Source organism: Protomyctophum bolini (assembly GCF_963924005.1).
Source record: "Protomyctophum bolini genome assembly, chromosome: 12".
Taxonomy (NCBI): Eukaryota; Metazoa; Chordata; class Actinopteri; order Myctophiformes; family Myctophidae; genus Protomyctophum; species Protomyctophum bolini.
The window spans coordinates 5,505,107-5,522,756 of NC_137873.1; the positions used below are offsets into that span (position 1 = coordinate 5,505,107).

The 17,650-nt window shown below is 41.2% G+C and overlaps 2 protein-coding genes across 3 annotated transcripts in view; both read left to right on the plus strand.

Moving 5' to 3' along the window:
- The first annotated feature begins 5,002 nt into the window (after window positions 1–5,002).
- On the plus strand, window positions 5,003–8,994 carry calr3b (calreticulin 3b). The gene is made up of 9 exons (XM_080777401.1): window positions 5,003–5,184; window positions 5,684–5,785; window positions 6,166–6,369; window positions 6,639–6,733; window positions 6,856–7,065; window positions 7,322–7,435; window positions 7,884–8,027; window positions 8,135–8,227; window positions 8,326–8,994. Exons 1-9 carry the CDS (start codon window positions 5,097–5,099, stop codon window positions 8,545–8,547), a joined length of 1,272 nt encoding a protein of 423 aa, XP_080633527.1. The 5' UTR covers window positions 5,003–5,096; the 3' UTR covers window positions 8,548–8,994.
- Window positions 8,995–10,090: 1,096 nt separating this feature from the next.
- Window positions 10,091–17,650, plus strand: part of LOC308325948 (epidermal growth factor receptor substrate 15-like 1) — a 31,242-nt gene continuing 23,682 nt past the window's right edge. For both annotated transcript variants that reach the window (XM_080778732.1, XM_080778733.1), the window contains exons 1-9: window positions 10,091–10,139; window positions 12,322–12,363; window positions 13,210–13,299; window positions 13,398–13,445; window positions 13,543–13,638; window positions 15,079–15,150; window positions 15,264–15,389; window positions 15,479–15,538; window positions 15,877–16,140. In XM_080778732.1, coding sequence (XP_080634858.1) covers window positions 10,113–10,139; window positions 12,322–12,363; window positions 13,210–13,299; window positions 13,398–13,445; window positions 13,543–13,638; window positions 15,079–15,150; window positions 15,264–15,389; window positions 15,479–15,538; window positions 15,877–16,140 — 825 coding nt within the window. In that variant the 5' untranslated portion in view covers window positions 10,091–10,112. The remainder of the gene's footprint in view (window positions 10,140–12,321; window positions 12,364–13,209; window positions 13,300–13,397; window positions 13,446–13,542; window positions 13,639–15,078; window positions 15,151–15,263; window positions 15,390–15,478; window positions 15,539–15,876; window positions 16,141–17,650) is intronic.

Consider the following 17,650-nt stretch of genomic DNA (forward strand, 5'->3'; position numbering starts at 1 on the left):
AGGCAGAGATGACCGATGATGAAGTGGACTTAATTGTATAATTGAAATACAATGTTTATGGTATGTTTGAAGTGATGTATGTTTATACAACTCCTTTAACATTTACGCATCATCAAAAATATGATCATATTATTTAACTGAGACTATAGTCTTAAGCCAATGATAGGCGTATGTATAGGTTACACTACACTGGCAATTCTTTAAGGCAATCGAAATGGGCAAATTTCCCTCACCAGATTTGGGAAATTTGATACATTTACACTATAAAGAACAAGATTATGATTATAATTTCCCATTCTACATTGCCTCTAAACGTTGACTATATCCTGTTCCAATGCAGCATCCATACCGTGTTGTTTTTAATAGATTTTATTTGTTTGGTTTGTTATCAGAATCCCTGTTGGTTAAAGTGGACCAAAAAAAGCCAAAGAAACTAAAAAATAATATTTCTGACTAGAAGACACATTTAGAAACATGATAAATGTTGTGTATTATGTTTATTATAATTATGTTCAACATTTTTCCACTTTTCCACCTCACATTAATCTCTACATGTCTGACTTTCATGCTCCATGTGCAAGTTTGAAATATAACACAATAAAAAACAAATACAGTAGAAATAAGGTGAATACTGCAGATTCTGGCATTATTTCCCCCCCACCACATTCACCAGTGAGCCACGATGACTTAACACTGTGTCGCACACAGAAAATAGCTGATCACAACGTGTTGCATCGTGACGCATTGAGATTTTGCAGATCGTCTATTTTCGACAGAGGACTCCGTCATACGATGAAGTATAAATCATGCTTTAATGAGTGCTGATGTACAATAGGCCAATGTAGGCTGTGACAGTGGGAGTCGGCTGTTGTGTTCCTCCAGGCCTTGTGGAGCCTTGTCAGGCCGTTAGGCAGATGATGATCCACTCCATCAGGCCTCACCGGGGGTGTCAGTGGGCTGACACTCTGGTTGCCCTCTGGTAGCTTATAGGGGTTTCCAAACTTTTCAGCTCAAGACCCCAAAGATACATTTGGTGTCTTCCCGGGACCCAAACGTACAAAAGTACATTATGAAAGAACACCTTATAAGCCCTATTTCAAAATAGTGAAAATATAACTATAACGTTTTTTTGTTTTTGTAATTGTTTTGAAAAGGTACTTTTTTCTTTTCTTTTTCATTATTGTTTAAATAATAATAAATTTAAATTTGTAGGAAAAAGGACACAGTTTTTACCGTGTCTGTGACCCAATAATGGTTTCCGACTCAGTGTTTGGGAAATAATGGCCTGGCTGCTCCACTTTATCTGTTTATTTATCTATTTATGTATATGTCAAGAAGATGTATATTAAGCATGTTGTGCATTATTTGATTCCTGTGCAGGAATGATTTAGCACATGGTATGCACATGTGCATATGTTTACATAAGATGTTCTCATATTCAAATCATCATCTTCATCATCATCATCATCATCACAGATAAGTTAATTGCTTTGATACTTATTAAAGATATTGATATTGATAAGTGGGATTCAAACTGGTGATGCCGTTCACCTGTTAAATGGAAGTATTTGTAATGTTCTGTCAATAACAAAACAGAGAAGCGTCACCGTTTTTACATTATATTTAATGTAGGCCTAATTGTTTATATGCGGTTGCACCAGTCTCATGCGGAACAAGAACTCATACAAGCATGGAAGCCCCCGGCCTAAAGCACAAAAGAGTACACACACGGCACGCACGCACGCACGCACGCACGCACGCACGCACGCACACACACACACACACACACACACACACACACACACACACACACACACACACACACACACACACACACACACACACACACACACACACACACATACACACCCCAGTGGATTATGGTTGTAGTCTATGGCAGTGATAATGACCACTAATCCCTTAAAGGACCACTTCACCACTTTTCCACTTCTCTTCCTTTAATTGGTCCTAACTAATGTTCATGATAAAATACCACCATTTTTTCCTACTCAGTCTGTGTCTCATAGGAAGGCTGTGGGCAGTTTAGAAACCCGTCCACCAGTGACATCATCGATGGTCAATCCAAGCTAATAGAAACGGAAGGCTTTCTTTTCTTGAAAAGTTGCAATGCAAAAGTTGAAGCCATCGTTCTCACGATAATACAAATCTAAATATATTTCAAAACAAATCTTGTTTTTAAAAAGATAATATATGCCTAATGATGATGTCATTGGCCCAAAGCCCTCCTGTGAGACACAGACTGAGTAGGAAAAAAATGTGGTGTTTTATCATGAACATTAGTGAGGACCAATTATATGAAGAGATGTTGAAAAGTGGTGAAGTGGTCCTTTAAGAACGGTTTAAAAATATATTTTTTAATGCCATAATAATAATTCATTAATTCTGGTATAGAAATCTCTAAACACTGGGGGGAAAAAAGGAAATTTCCTCCTCACTGACTGCTGTGTCAGAAGCACTATAGCATACAGAGTAGCTGACAACACAGAAATTGGAAAGATAACACTTTTGGTACTATACGTTATCTGTTATTTTGCTTGGTCAAGCATGGCCTCATTGGGGCCCAGGCTCCAGTTAACAGGCTGACTAGCGGGACGTAGTCCATGGTGGAAATAATAAGGGAAAGGAGCGGAATTGATTGGGTTTGATTAAGAACACTTTTCAAAGGGACACTGTTTGCCCCTCTTGACATAATTGGGGATTAGTGGGGGTGGGGTGGTTTGATGGCTGGCGCCGGTTGCTTGTCTTCTTCTCCAATATTCACTAGCAGAAAAAGGACATGTCAGTCACACAGACCCCCCACCATGCACCACTTACTCACACCCGTTGACTGGACAAAAATAACAGTTAAATAAATACTGGTACATCATTCGGTACATGAACACAATGTCATGTTCACTACCATGGTGCACACTGACACAAGACACACCACAATGAATGCATAAGAATGTATGTCACACACATCACACACACACACACACACACACACACACACACACACACACACACACACACACACACACACACACACACACACTTTTACTATTTGACACTTAGTTAATTATGCAGATTTAGATTTAGACATTAATAATACAAAAAGCCAGGGCGCCCGCTGGCCAAGTGGCAGGCCACATATAGTCTTTGGCCTGACAGCGTGTCGTGTGTTCGAGACCCGTTCGTTCATGACGACCTTTGCTGCATGTCTCTCCACTTCTCGCTTTTTATATACTTTATTGAGAATTATTCAGGGTTTTACAATTTATGCAAATATTATATTAAGTTACATGTTTCAATACAAAAATCTATTTCCATGTCTCTCTTCACTTGATAATATCAACAAAGGCAGAAGGGTATACAAAAAAATACAAAAAGCCTATGTTAACGGATCAATTATGATATATTAGGCTATTATAGGTTGGCTGCAACAGGCTTAATAAAATAAGCCCCACCTGTGCAGCTTCCAATAAAATGATGGCCATTCTCAGGACTCTTACTTGTAACAGAGTAATTAGAATTGCTACTTTGATATTCAAATTGATGGGTTATAATAATTAAGCCATGCCAAGAAGCCTGATGATTGGAATGAAAATATGGATGAGAGTCTGTGGGACCCACCCAAACCCTGATACACCACTGATACGCCACTACTGTGTCACAGCTCATTTCGGAACAATCACATAACCTGTTGTTATGCATAATTATGCAAAACAAGTTATTGTGTGATTGGTTCATAACTGTTGGCCAGTTGTTATTACATAATTTACATTCATAATAATAATATATTTTTTCCAAATATTAGCCTACATCATTGCCAGACGCCAGTTGTTAGTACATCATTTGCGGTTATTACATTAATTTATTTTCTCAAAAGAAAGGAAGTTGTCTTCACAGTGTTGCAAAACGCATCGTCGTTGGTTTCAAAGTGACAAGTTGACACGTGTCGACACAATACGTCGTTATCGGTTGCGCAACGGACACGGACACGTCAGAAGAATAAAGAGATGCATACTTTTTATATAGCCTATACATGATGTGCACCGTTGGTTGCGTTGCTCAGCCTCCTCCAATCGGACAATATTAATATAGGCCTATACCTGGTGAGTCGGTCGACCGTTATGGTCATGGATGATGGACATGCAGTCACTCACAACTCACATCATCACAAGCGGCGACGAGTGTGCTTGTGCATGAGACCAAACTTGTATTGGCAATTTGGCACAACCACTGTTCAGGGGTCTGGGGGGGTCTGCCATGAGAATGGTCACGCACCAGGGGTCACAGCTGTGACCTCTGCCTGGTGTGTGAGTGACCATTCTCAGAATCTCATGGCAGACTGCACTGTTGCTCCAATGAATCCCTACAAAATTTGGCTCAATGTTCAGGGCTCTGCCATGCATGAATGTAGCTCTGGTCCATAGCCTTCTACTGCTTCTACGATTCTGCCCTGCGCAGTAATGAAACGAAATTAGAGCTATGGATCAGAGCTAGCGTGAATGATGACTTGATTGATTGATTGATTGAATAGGCTACTTAATTAACTGTTTTTTTGGGGGAAAGAAACGCCCAAAAAGTTATCTTTAGCCCATGAGATTCCCCCTGATGTAGATCTTGGTGCACAGGTGCATTGTTAATTTGTTACTATTACAGCAGTGTTTAACTCTTGAAATGGCCATAACGCTGAGCCTGTAACCGTTGCTCTCAGCCAGCCTCTCAGAACAATATAGAACGTAGATTTGAAAATCTAGTTTAAATATCAGAGTAGGCCACAAATGCAAGCCGAAAGCCACTCTAGTATTCCGTGTAATTTGGCTCCCTCTCCTGGATATTTATGGTTTTACACGCAATACATTCTGATCCAGGATCAGTAGTCTAGAAGGGTGATGTGTTTCGTGGTCCACTGTGATTGGCCTAGGGGTGAACGTGCTCTCGTCCAATCACCGTTAGACATCTGTTCGCTCAAGCAACTCCAAAAGTCCTGCTCACTTCCTGCTTCTTCCTTCTCTCTCCCCGTGAGCAAGGACAAAATCAACAACACTGTCTGTCTCTCTGCTAAACAGGACAGCTTCTAAGCAGCAGAGATGAGAGCCCTGGGGGTGTTTGTGCTGCTTTTCACAGCGTACTGTGTCCGTGCAACCGTGCACTTTCAAGAACAGTTCCTCGATGGGGGTAAGGAATCTTCATTTTTAAGTCTACCCTAGACTGCCCTGTCTGCACACACGCTTAATTCATTCCATGCTAGGTTAACTTACCATACCGACCGTCCCAGACTCCCAGTCAAATTCAAGTGGTTAGCACTTAACACTGGCAAAATTCCATAAACCCTTAAATACAGCTCTGTATATAGATTATTTATATTGCTTGCCTGTTGGTTTTATAATTGACTGGTAGTGGCTAATTTTGACGAGGCCCAAGAGGCCAAGCAACTGGCCATAGACATTTGCTATTAACAAAAGTGTGACCTGTTTTTATACCCAAGCAACTGACAGCTTGATCTGACTGCATGATGATATGTGTCCTAACTATAGCACTGACAGTCCAATACTAAAATGACTTAACCTAAATACTAGCTTTAACAACACTGTAGCCTACCAGGGTCATTGACTTTGAGGAAGTAGATTTTCTTACGGCAAGTCTTGTCTTAAACTTTTTTGTGTTTTGTGTGCAGATGAATGGAAGACTCGCTGGTTGTCTTCCAAACACAATTCTGACTACGGCCAGTGGAAACTGACGGCCGGCAGCTTCTATGGAGATGAGGAGAAAGACAAAGGTTTGTTTTGTTAATCACACGAATCCAGACAAAATTGAGCTTTGTGCTTTAGGGTAAATGGCCAGTAGTGTTTTAACAAATATGTGATCATTTCAGTTTGTTTTAAATTGTGGCACATCAGTTGCTCTAAGATTATAACGACGTCTAAGTCAATCTTGACAATGATTAAAGATAATACAGTTTGCATAAGTCAATTGTTGAAGCACCTACATTTTGCAACCCACACAGGCTTTGTTCATTCAGGAGGTGTACCACAAGCCAGTTGCTTCAGTGAAGTGTCAGTTGCCCATGATGCAACCTTTTTTTTCTAAAGGAGTTTAACGTGATTCCTAGAAAAGTATTTCCTCATTTGATCACTAAAAGGTGCATTCACACCACAGGTCTGCAGACAAGCCAGGATGCCCGATTTTATGCCAGCTCTGCCCGATTTGAGCCCTTCAGCAACGAGGGAAAGACTTTGGTCATCCAGTTTACAGTTAAACACGAGCAAAAGATCGACTGTGGAGGTGGCTATGTGAAGGTCTTCCCTGCTGACCAGGACCAGGCTGATATGCATGGAGACTCCCAGTATTATATCATGTTTGGTAAGTGAATATGAATACTCAGTCACGGCAGAGATGATCATTATATTATCGATATGTGGGCATTACAGCGTTCAATTTGATGGGGTACAACACATTTGGAGGTAGCTAATATCATGAATAATGTTAACTGTGTGCAAGCATGGATGTCTCCGGCACACCACAAGCTTGGGATCCACCAGCTTTCTCTAATCAGCCACTAAATGGCAGCATGGTGTGCTCTGCATGCATTTTTGTAATGCTGATTTTATTTATTTTTTAATCTTGTTTAGGCCCTGATATCTGTGGCTACAGCACAAAGAAGGTCCATGTCATCTTCAACTACAAGGGTCAGAATCATCTCATCAAGAAAGACATAAAGTGCAAGGTAATTCTGAGCCCAATTTAATTTGTGAATCATAACTATAAAACACAAGGCCTATCTAAAGACATGTGCACAGTAACTACTCAACCCCGCCACTAACTAAAGTTTTCATGTTTTACCTTCAGGATGATGAGCTGACTCACTTGTACACACTAATCGTTAATGCTGATCAGACCTATGAGGTCAAGATAGACAATGAGAAGGTGGAGTCCGGCAGCTTTGAGGATGACTGGGACCTTCTTCCCGCGAAGACAATCAAGGATCCTGAGGCCATTAAGCCAGCGGATTGGGATGACCGTGCTAGGATTGATGATGCTGATGACACAAAGCCAGAGGTGGGTCATTGTATTTTAATGGGTGTGGTCACTGCATTCACTAGTGTTCCTCCTTCTAGTCATACAAGTTTTGAGCAGGAAGCAGGTCATTATTTAAAAAGCTGATAAAATGTTTAGAAGATGAAGCTGGTAGATTGTTTAAAGGTCCCAAATCTCCCTGATTTATCTTGTGGTGTGAGCCCAGCTTAAGACCATTTACTATTTGAAGTACTTGCTGACTAAAATAGATTCTATTTTGTTGATTCTGTCTCTCCAGGAATGGGACAAGCCAGAAAACATTCCCGATCCCGATGCCAAGAAGCCTGATGACTGGGATGTGGATATGGATGGAGAGTGGGAGCCACCCATGATCCCAAACCCTGAATACAAGGTAGGCCTTTTAGATGACTAATTGGTGTTACAGAATATTATTCAGAATATATTATTCAGAATAATTTCTGAATTATTTAATTATAGTTAATTATAAATGCTACATTATTGCCAGCATTACATTATTTGCAGTTATTACATTATCGGCTGCCTACCTTTTGGCCTCTGGTTAATTGTGGCTTTTCTCAAAAGGAAGGTGTCTTCACCCATTGTGTTGCAAAACACATTGTTGTGGGTTGCAACTGACACGTTTGTCGCATCTGACACATCATTGTTTGCCACTAACATTTGGTCCAATGACAAGTCTATGTTGCAAATGATATGTCCGAAGAATAAGATTAATGATTTTTTTTTTATGTTCACAAACTAATTAGTGTTTTTATTATATAAAAATTATATATATATATATTTTACTTTTTTTTATATATAATTAAAACAATTGTCTGCAGGGAGAATGGAAACCCAAGCAGATTGACAACCCTAACTACAAAGGATCCTGGATTCACCCTGAGATTGACAATCCTGAATACAGTGCTGATTCAACCATCTACAAATTTGACAACATCGGTGTGTTGGGCCTGGATCTGTGGCAGGTGAGCATTCCTTTGAGGCCGTGTTTTTTTTTTTTTTTTTTTTTTTTTTGTCTTCGTGTTGAGGTGCGCAGGACTTTGATGCTTATCACATTCTTGTGCCCTATCAGGTTAAATCTGGCACCATCTTCGACAACTTCCTTATCACAGATGACGTGAAGGAGGCTGAAGACGTTGGAAAGGAGACGTGGGGCGCCACAAAGGTTTGTCTCTTTGACATGTATACACCGTATTTGCAGACCTTTACCACACAAAGAGGAAATGTCATATCTCACGTGTCGTCTTGTTGTCTCCCATACAGGAACCAGAGAAGAAGATGAAGCAGGAACAAGATGACTTGAAGCGAAAAGAGGAGGAGGAGAAAAACAAGGAACAGGAACAGGAACAAGACACCGATGCTGACGCTGAAGAGGGCGAGGAGGAAGAGGATGAAGATGAGGAGGAGGAAGATGAAGAGGAGGAGACTGCAGAAACGGGGGAAGAAGATGATGCTGCTAACCATAACCTTAAAATTGAGCTATAAGGGAGCCTGGACAGAAACCGTATCTGTCCACGTCAAACACTTGTCCTATACTGTCCAAGGAGTATTGTGAGTGCTATGCATTCATTCCTTAAGACCAGGACATGGCCCGACTTGGGTGATAAACTTATTAGGGGGGTTGGGTGAGTGGGCAGACTTGTGATTCCTTCAAGAGCAGTTTGAGCAATGACACTTCTCCCCGTGACTTTTGAATTGAATGATATCAGTGTTTACTTGCATTGATCCATTTGTTTTGCTCCCTGTTGGCATATCTTGATCTGACAATAAATCTGTAACCATTGGCATCTGATATTTTCTTAATTCAAACTACTTGCAGTGCCAGTCTCGTGCACATTTTGGGAGAGAATAGTTTTAAAAGGTTACTACTTTATGCCACAATGTGACCTGTACTTGATATTGAGTAGTTTGGCAGAACACTACTGTTAAAAACAAAGAATTAAGTAGAAAAAAAATAGTAATTTGAAATATGTACTGATAAAGAGGACTAGGTACCGTACTGTAAATGTACTGTAACTCATTGATCATAATGTTTTGGCACTGATTTTATTACCCCTACAAGCTTTCCTGTAGGTTCTTCCTACTGGCTGTGACTGATCTTACATTTAAAAGGGTTTCATGACATGGATGTTGCAATGTTTTTAGCGCAATTGAAAACCCCTCATGGTTTAAATGACAATTGATTATACTATGAAAGTTTCTTGTGGGATTCAACATGTGCTTTGTTTATAATATTGTTGCTGTTCAGAAAATGGATAAATTCAGAATGTTCCTACTAGTGTGGTACTTGACACATTATCACAATATTGGCTTTTGTTATGAGCAGAATGTATTGATACCAAAGTTTTTATTAAAAGTCTAAAAAAAACCAACTCATGTGATTGTTTCACTTGATGTCATATTGTTTTGTTCCAAAAAGTTTGAACTGAATAGGAATAATGACAAACATACTAGCATAAAATCAAAATCCTAAAGAAATAAACTTGAGAAATTGAACAGATAATACACACCCAGAAGCTCTTCTTAAAATTTTAGATTTTCAGCAATTGTGACACACTGAGCTCAAGGGTCTTGTGTCTTGATAAATAATATAAAAATACATTCCCATATCCCAAACATACTACAAAACCATGTGACAAACAACATGTCAGTACATTGCTATTACATTTATGCTCTAATATAGAATAGTCTATTCATTCACATGACAGCCATGAGACATAAAATTTGAAAGAAAGTTGAAAGTATCAAACAATGAATTGGAAATATCCCCTGTGTCCACATGATGGCGACAAATGCATTTACAAATGGGCAAACAATACTACTTGGTGACCTTCTGTAATTGCACTGCCTGTGTTCTGCGTGGAAAAATAATGTTTTAGCTGACAGTAAAGTGAAGCATTCTTCATTTAAATATACAGATTATATCAGATATGCATTGCATAATGATGACTAAATGACCAGTTCATGAGTCCGACAAAGGCATTTTTGACAGCAGCGAAGCGCGTGACCGCTTAGGGGTGTGCGCACTCCCGCGACAGCAGCCAGAAAACATGGCGGCGCTCATGACTCTCAGCCAGGTAAGAACTTCCAATGATTTAGTAAATGTCTCCTTTCGGCGTGTTCATTTGACTTATTTTAATGACAGTGACATTATGTATATGCCGGTAACACATGGCTGTTGTTTAGCCCGTGTGCAATTACTCTGGAGTGGTTTCGAGAACCATTGTTGTCAATTTACTTGCTTAGCTTATAACGTTAGCAATGTTAAAAGGCAGGAAGCCAGTGAATCTAATCCATGATGGTGGAAGATTGTTGTGTCGGTAATGTAAGCAGATGAGGTTAGATCACAATACATTATCTATTTGCTACCGGGCTAGACTTATGTAAGTACTGCTTTTATTTGAAAAAGCTGTCAGTGGCTGAGTTTATTGTGTTGTCCTTGTCTATATTAGCCGTGTCGTGTAGCTAATGCACATTGCCCCAGCAATGCAACTTGACTTGCTCTTAAAGCTTCAATACGGAATTTATTTGAATGAATAAAACATCTGTATGTTGGCGTATGTTAATATAATATAACCAGCACACCTGTAGGGGTTGGTTGTGGTCTCCCTACTCCTCCATTGTGAAATGCTATGCTATAATGCTATCTGGCATTTTATTTGAGTTGCCAACCCTGACAGCCCATTCATTCAAATAGAAGTCCTTGCTACTTAAAGCAGAATTATTTTTGTAAATTATGCTTGCATAATCAATCAATAAATCAATCAATTGCATAAGGTATAGGCTACAATAAAATCACATACCCCACCTTTCAGCAGCTGTCACAGATTCCCCTAGGACATTTGAATTTCAGTCTTTGATTACTATAGACCTTTACAAACACAATGCTGAAGACATTTCTTGGTAAGGATTTTATTCACAGATTGGAATTTCTTCAGATAATATTCCCTGACTGACCGTAGGCATGTTATGAGCTGCTTTCTTTCAATAAATTCCTTCTGCAGAGAATAATAATAATAAAGAAACCTTGAACATACAAAATAGCACATACAGTGACACGATACATTCAATTTGTCTGGTGGTTGTCAGTGCAAATCTCAAGCTTGGCCTTATCCACAATCAGTACTGTTCTGTACCGTACTGTACTGCTGCACTGTGTGTGTGTGTGTGTGTGTGTGTGTGTGTGTGTGTGTGTGTGTGTGTGTGTGTGCGTGTGCGTGTGCAGGGGGAAGGGGAGTGGCCAAAATGTGATGTAATTTGCATCACCATGAAATATAATTTGTGCAATAACATGGCATTTCATGCAAATGCAAACTGTACAGTAAATATGAAAGTTGCATGGATGCAAGGTAGTGCGTTATGTCTCTGGACAGGCATGCTGTGGCCTGTCGGTGTTGTGCATGGGGAGATGTGTGCAAACGGTGTGGTTTGGTTACGAGAATGCGGACGTATAACGGGTGCACGGATTTCAATTAGTGTGGCAAGATAACACAACATCCTGCTGCTTTAGTTCCTGCATTATGTGCAATGTTCGAAACGGGTGGTATGCAGGACCGCCGAGTGATTTCCTAGAAGTGCTTCTAAACTCCCAACACTTAATCAATAATCACCTGCACAGAATTTATTGACAGAATGTAGCCTACAACAGCATGTGGATGTTTATTAAACGGATAGTGGATACAAAGAGGATAACCCAAGCTTTCCATACAGCTGCAGTCTTGGTGAGTTAGCGCTGTGTAATATAATCGGATAGTACTGTTTGGATGATGAATAGACTGTCGGGGTTGGTATGCCAACTCAGATGCCAGATGGCATGATTTCTAAGGGCCGATTCATACTCCTATTTTAGAGCCGAATAAAAGTCGGTTCGGCGCTGTAGAGCCTACAATTTGACGTCATTTGAGGTTCGGGGGGGGCGGGTACCGTCCTAAAGTCGTCTCTTCGGTGCTACTGAAAATTTCTGACGAGCCGAAATCATTTCGGCACTACAGCGCCGAAACAGCGGTAAAATAGGAGTATGAATCGGCCCTTAGTTGCTTGCGGCTAGACCCTGGTGTCTCATAGGACAGTAAGGACACCCACTGGTCGACAAGTAATTCCGCCGGAAGCTCATGAGCACAATATCTCCCCTGGCCAAGCAGGGATTCCATCTGGGTAGGAAAAAACAATTGCAGGAGACCCAGATTTAAATCCCATGTGGGATTTAGAAATGTATGGATTTCAAGTTAAACGTGAACTCTTTTTCTCTCTATTTTTCAGTTGTCAAATGGAAACCCAGCCTATGACTACTATTACAGACAGGTAATGTCTACCTAATGCTTTCTCTCCAGGCTTTGCTCAGTGATGTGTATTTGTGTAATGTGTGTTTATATATAGAGCATCTGTTGTCACAAGAAACAAGGTGATGAGCAATACTACGGACCATGCTGGTCTAACGGTTATGTGCTCAGGGACCATATAGTTGTTGTGGTCCCTGTGGTCTGGTCCACTCCAATGGGAGTAAGGGATAACATTTAATTTCTACCACTGTTACTCTAAAAGCAGTGCCTGGCCATTATAGGGTGTGTTGTGGAATTCTGGATCAATCGGCAATAGATGAGGCCATAGGAGTTGAGACAATATTCTAGGTGGTGATGCTTTAATGTGTGCATGATATCATGGGGAGAAGTACAATAACACTCGGTATGGTACGGTAGTTCTGCCAAGAAGCACAGGGATCAGACAATAGCTATACTAGGTGCTTCAAGGACACGCTGAACCATAACAAGATAGGTTGTACCAAAACAATAATTATCAGGCCTAGTGTAGACATCTTGGCACTTGCAAGGAATCCAAGCTACCAAATATCATGCATAATGTATTATATTAGTACTATAAGTGATGGTAAAATATAAAGGTACAATATAGTATAACGAATAATTATTCTGCAATTGTCACATGCAACGTTGTGTCTGTTTAGTTTACTTATATACTAGCACAACACCTACCAAATGTCATAATCCAAAAGAGTCTTGGGTGATCTCAGTAAGCTTGAAAATCGCCCCAAGGTGCTCTCATAGTAGACCCCTTTTTTTCCCTTTTTTGTAGGGCGCCAGGCCCTCCTATGTCCAGCTTTGAGAGTGTGTGTGTATCATCTTTTCACTGTAGGTGGATCCAGTAAATACTGGAAAAGTTGCTGCTGGCGATGCTGCCCAATTCCTTAAGAAGTCAGGTCTCTCAGACAGTACGTTGGGGAAGGTGAGATAAAACAACACACAAACAGAAATGTGTACACAAATATGTACTCGTGATTTTGAATGTTATATCACATTCACTGTTGTTGTTTCCATGTTCAGATTTGGGACTTGGCTGATTCAGAACACAAGGGCTATTTGGATAAGCGGGTAACTCTTCACATTTATTTCGAACTTGGATGTTTGCCTGTAATGTTGACGTAAACATTTAAAAATGAATAGTTTCTGCCATGTTTCTCGTCCTCAGGGTTTCTTTATAGCTCTGAGATTGGTGGCCTCAGCACAGGGTGGAAATGATATAAGCCTCAACAACCTCAACCAGACCTTGGCTCCACCCAATTTTGTGAGTGTCACACACCTACAGTGAATTGAAATCGGATGTTTAGACATATTCCATAATTATGTTTATGTCCACAACATGGAAATTTGAAGACAAAATAAAATCACACCTGTGTGAAGTGAGAGGCTACATATGACGTGATTTCTCCATTCATTGTCAATGGGAATTTAATGTTTGTGTAAGACGAAAATCAACACTATAGCTGAATATTGGCGGGGGTAGCGCCCCCTCAAAAAAGAAAGATCTTCTAGTGGTTCTCATTGTGGGATCCATTCCGGGTGGTCCCCAGCTAAATGATGGATCATTAGGAACCAATTGGACCCTTACAGGTGTCTTTATCTCTGAGAGTGTAGACATTGAACCGCATTTGTACACTTTCAGATTTAAATGAACACTGAGGAGTCTGCAGACTGTAGTAGTCAGAAGTACATCTTTGTGATGTCAGAATAGGCCAGCTCCATGGGCATGGGGCCCTGTCTAAGCCTGGGCAGGGGCCTTTTGTGGCGGTTCTGGACAACCGTGGGTCCGACCGACTCGACACCGGGCACTGCACTGTGGTGGTGTGGAATGCGTGTGTCACTGTCGAATTTGAAGTCGGCGGGGCGAATGGTTCTTGAGTTACGTGGAAGACAGACATACAGAGACTTGGTGCATTTAGAGATGGGTTGAGAAGCACTGATATATATATACAGATTGTTATAATTGCTTGGTCTACTCTACACAGTAAGTTAGCCACCTCAAAAGACTGTTTATGCTCAATGCTGCAATCCATGCTTTTATTTCCGCCAGGTTAGACTACTGCAACTCACTATACATCGGTATCGAACAGTCTGCAATCAGACGACTGCAACTGGTCCAGAATGCTGCTGCTCGCCTTTTAACTGGCACAAAAAAGAGAGAACACATAACCCCCGTGCTGGCCTCCCTTCACTGGCTCCCGGTTTCTTTTAGAATTGATTTTAAAGTCCTTTTATTTACTTTTAAATGTTTAAATGGGCTGGCCCCCGAATACCTCTCCGGGCTCGTAAAACCATACACCCCGGCTAGAGCTCTGCGCTCTGCGGATCAAGCACTGCTAGAGGGCCGTATAACCAAAAAAAGCACCAGGGGCGCACGCTCTTTCGCGGCTGCAGCTCCCAGGCTCTGGAAGAGCTTGCCCCTTCATATTCGCTCTGCCCCCTCCATTGGTGTTTTTAAGACTCACCTTAAGACTCATCTGTTCTCCCTGGCTTTTAATCCCTCCTGAGTCCATTTCTGCTTTCATGCTTATATTTTTGTCATTTTTATTATTGTGTTTTCTCGTTTATATTCTGTGTTTCCTCCTGCCTGTTCTCTGTTTTTGCCACTGATGTACAGCACTTTGGTCAACCTTGGTTGTTTTAAAATGTGCTCTATAAATAAAGTTTGATTTGATTTGATTTGATGCTCACCTTTAAATTGCAGAAAGACACAGGCAGCCCATCTTTAGGTGTATTGGCAGCGCCAGCATCAGCAGATGCCCTCTGGGCTATAAGGGTGAGTATTGCCATAATTATCCTTTCAATCACCTACAGTATACCACTGATTTATGTGTGAATGATTGTATGTTGAATGACGTGTTTTAAATCAGGTTCTGTTTCCTTTTATAGCCTGATGAAAAAGGGAAATTTGAGGGTATCTTTGAGAGTCTGATACCAGCCAATGGTGTCCTCTCTGGTGACAAAGTGAAGCCGGTGCTGATCAACTCCAAGCTACCAATGGACGTGTTAGGAAAGGTATCGGTGTCACACTAGAGTTCGATTAAATATGCAGAGCTATTGAATCTTTCTTGTAGGATCATAATTTTTTTCATGTGTTTGTTTAGATTTGGGACCTTAGTGACATAGACAAGGATGGACACTTGGACAAAGAGGAGTTCTGTGTGGTAAGGCAGCATTTATCCTTTACACTTAACCACTTAAACCCTATACATGCTTGAATGGTTGAACTGAGTCCCTCCGAATTCTACACATCTTCACTGAGAATACGCATCGCAGTGCGTTGTGAGCGTGTTTTATTGGCTATTTTCAGCAAAAGTTTACCCAGAATGATGCTGTGGTTTAACTGCTGTGTTGCATAAAGCTCTGTGGCACTGTTGCACCTGCCTGCATATGACAGATGGCGCTCTCCTGGGAAAGAATTATTTTTGCTAAATGGTAATGCTAAGGTCTAAAAAAGATGACCTGTTTTTATTATTTTCTCTCTCTCTCTCTCTCTCTCCAGGCTATGCATCTGGTGTACCGTGCCATGGAGAATGAGGCCACCCCCACTGCGTTGCCCGCCAACCTCATTCCTGTTTCCAGGAGGAGGAAGAAGTCTGCGGGGGCATTGCCAGGTGCCGTGGCCGTCTTGCCTGCCCTGTCTGGTCTCGGTTCTGCCCCACTTAAAGAGAGCCTGCGCTCCACTGCTTCCTTGAGCAGTGTTCCCTCCCTCAGTGGTGGCACAGGGAGCCTCTCTCCCAAACACTCCTTCAAATCCAGCACACAGGTACGACTGCATTTCAGCCATGTGTCATTTGAATGATTGGAGGCCAGTACTTTTGACTTGTACCAATGGAATGCGAATGACATCATCATCATTATCCTACCCAGAAGTTATGTGGGAAGGCCTACTGAGCGGGGGGGAAACGGGGCCTTTACAGCCCATGCATGCAAACAGAAGTTAAACTCACTTTGCCACTCGATTTGCGACTCACTTTATGTATGTGCATCTACAGTATAGCCACACCTTACAGCATTTTTTCACCCAGGGGTCCTTGAGGCGGTTCCTAGGTGGCCCCCAGCCCCCTTACATGTCTGTAACTCAGAGGGTGTACAAATGGAACCAAGTGGACCCATTCGCACACTGAGGACTTTGCACTATAGATTGCGGTCCCAGAGATAAGAATCATATCAAGGGTGTTTGTAGACATTATGGGTCAGAATCTCTGCCTGATGCTGTCATTATTTTACAGCAAAGTTCGTCGCGATCGGGACTCGAACCTGCGACACGCTGTAAGGCTGGCTTACCAGCCAATGCTGTCATTATTGTTGGGAACTGATCATAATTATAACACATTGTCCCACATGTAAATGTCCTTAAGAAATAACATTCAGCCCAGGCGGTGGCGTAACCGTCTGGGCACCCGACTGGTAATCCAGTCGCAGTGTGCCGCGGGTTCGACTCCCGAGCCCGACACGGCCTTTACTGCATGTCTTCCCCCATCTCTCTCCCGTTTGCTGTCAGCCTACTGTCTGTCCCTTCAAAAAACCAATAAAAGGCGTAAGCCGCAAAAAAAAAAAAAAAACATTCAAAATAAGTGGTGCTAGGTACTACATAAAGATTAGTGTATTGGAAAGAAGAAGAAAAAGGGCCGGGTACAACACTTTTTGTTTTGTTTTTCTTCTTACTAATTATTTGATCAGCCCAAAACAATGTGTTTATTGTCATGATTTGTCAGGAGCCGAGTTGGCTTTGTCCGCGGCGTAAACGTCTTTAAATAAATACGTTTTGAAAAGTCTGAGGAAAATGAATGGGGAATTCTCTTCCGGGGCTCTCGTTGTCATGAAAGGGGGTGGGGCTCTATACAGTGATGGCCCCATAGGGATGCTCTGAGTGGTAGGAGAGTAGTAGGACATGTCATTCCCTGCAGCCATTTTCCTGTTGCAGACAGACAAAAACAAAAGGCCCAAGAGTTCAAAACTTTTAATTCCGAGTAGATCAGATTCAGAATAGTTGATACCGGATTGAGATCATTTTGATATTCGATCTGTGATCCCAGTATTATCTCAGCAAACAATAAGCCAATAAGAAATCTTAAGTTTGAATAATCAATGAATATCTTTAACACCCAAAATCCAAATGGGACAGTGATTAAAACTAAGTAAACATTTGAAATCTTGGGCCCTGGGTATTCTATTAATAAATGCCCAAGGTTGGACACGGAGCATAATGAATATATATGGGCTATAATTGTGACCTGTGACCTAGTTGAGTTCCTTCCGTACCAAGGTAGTGA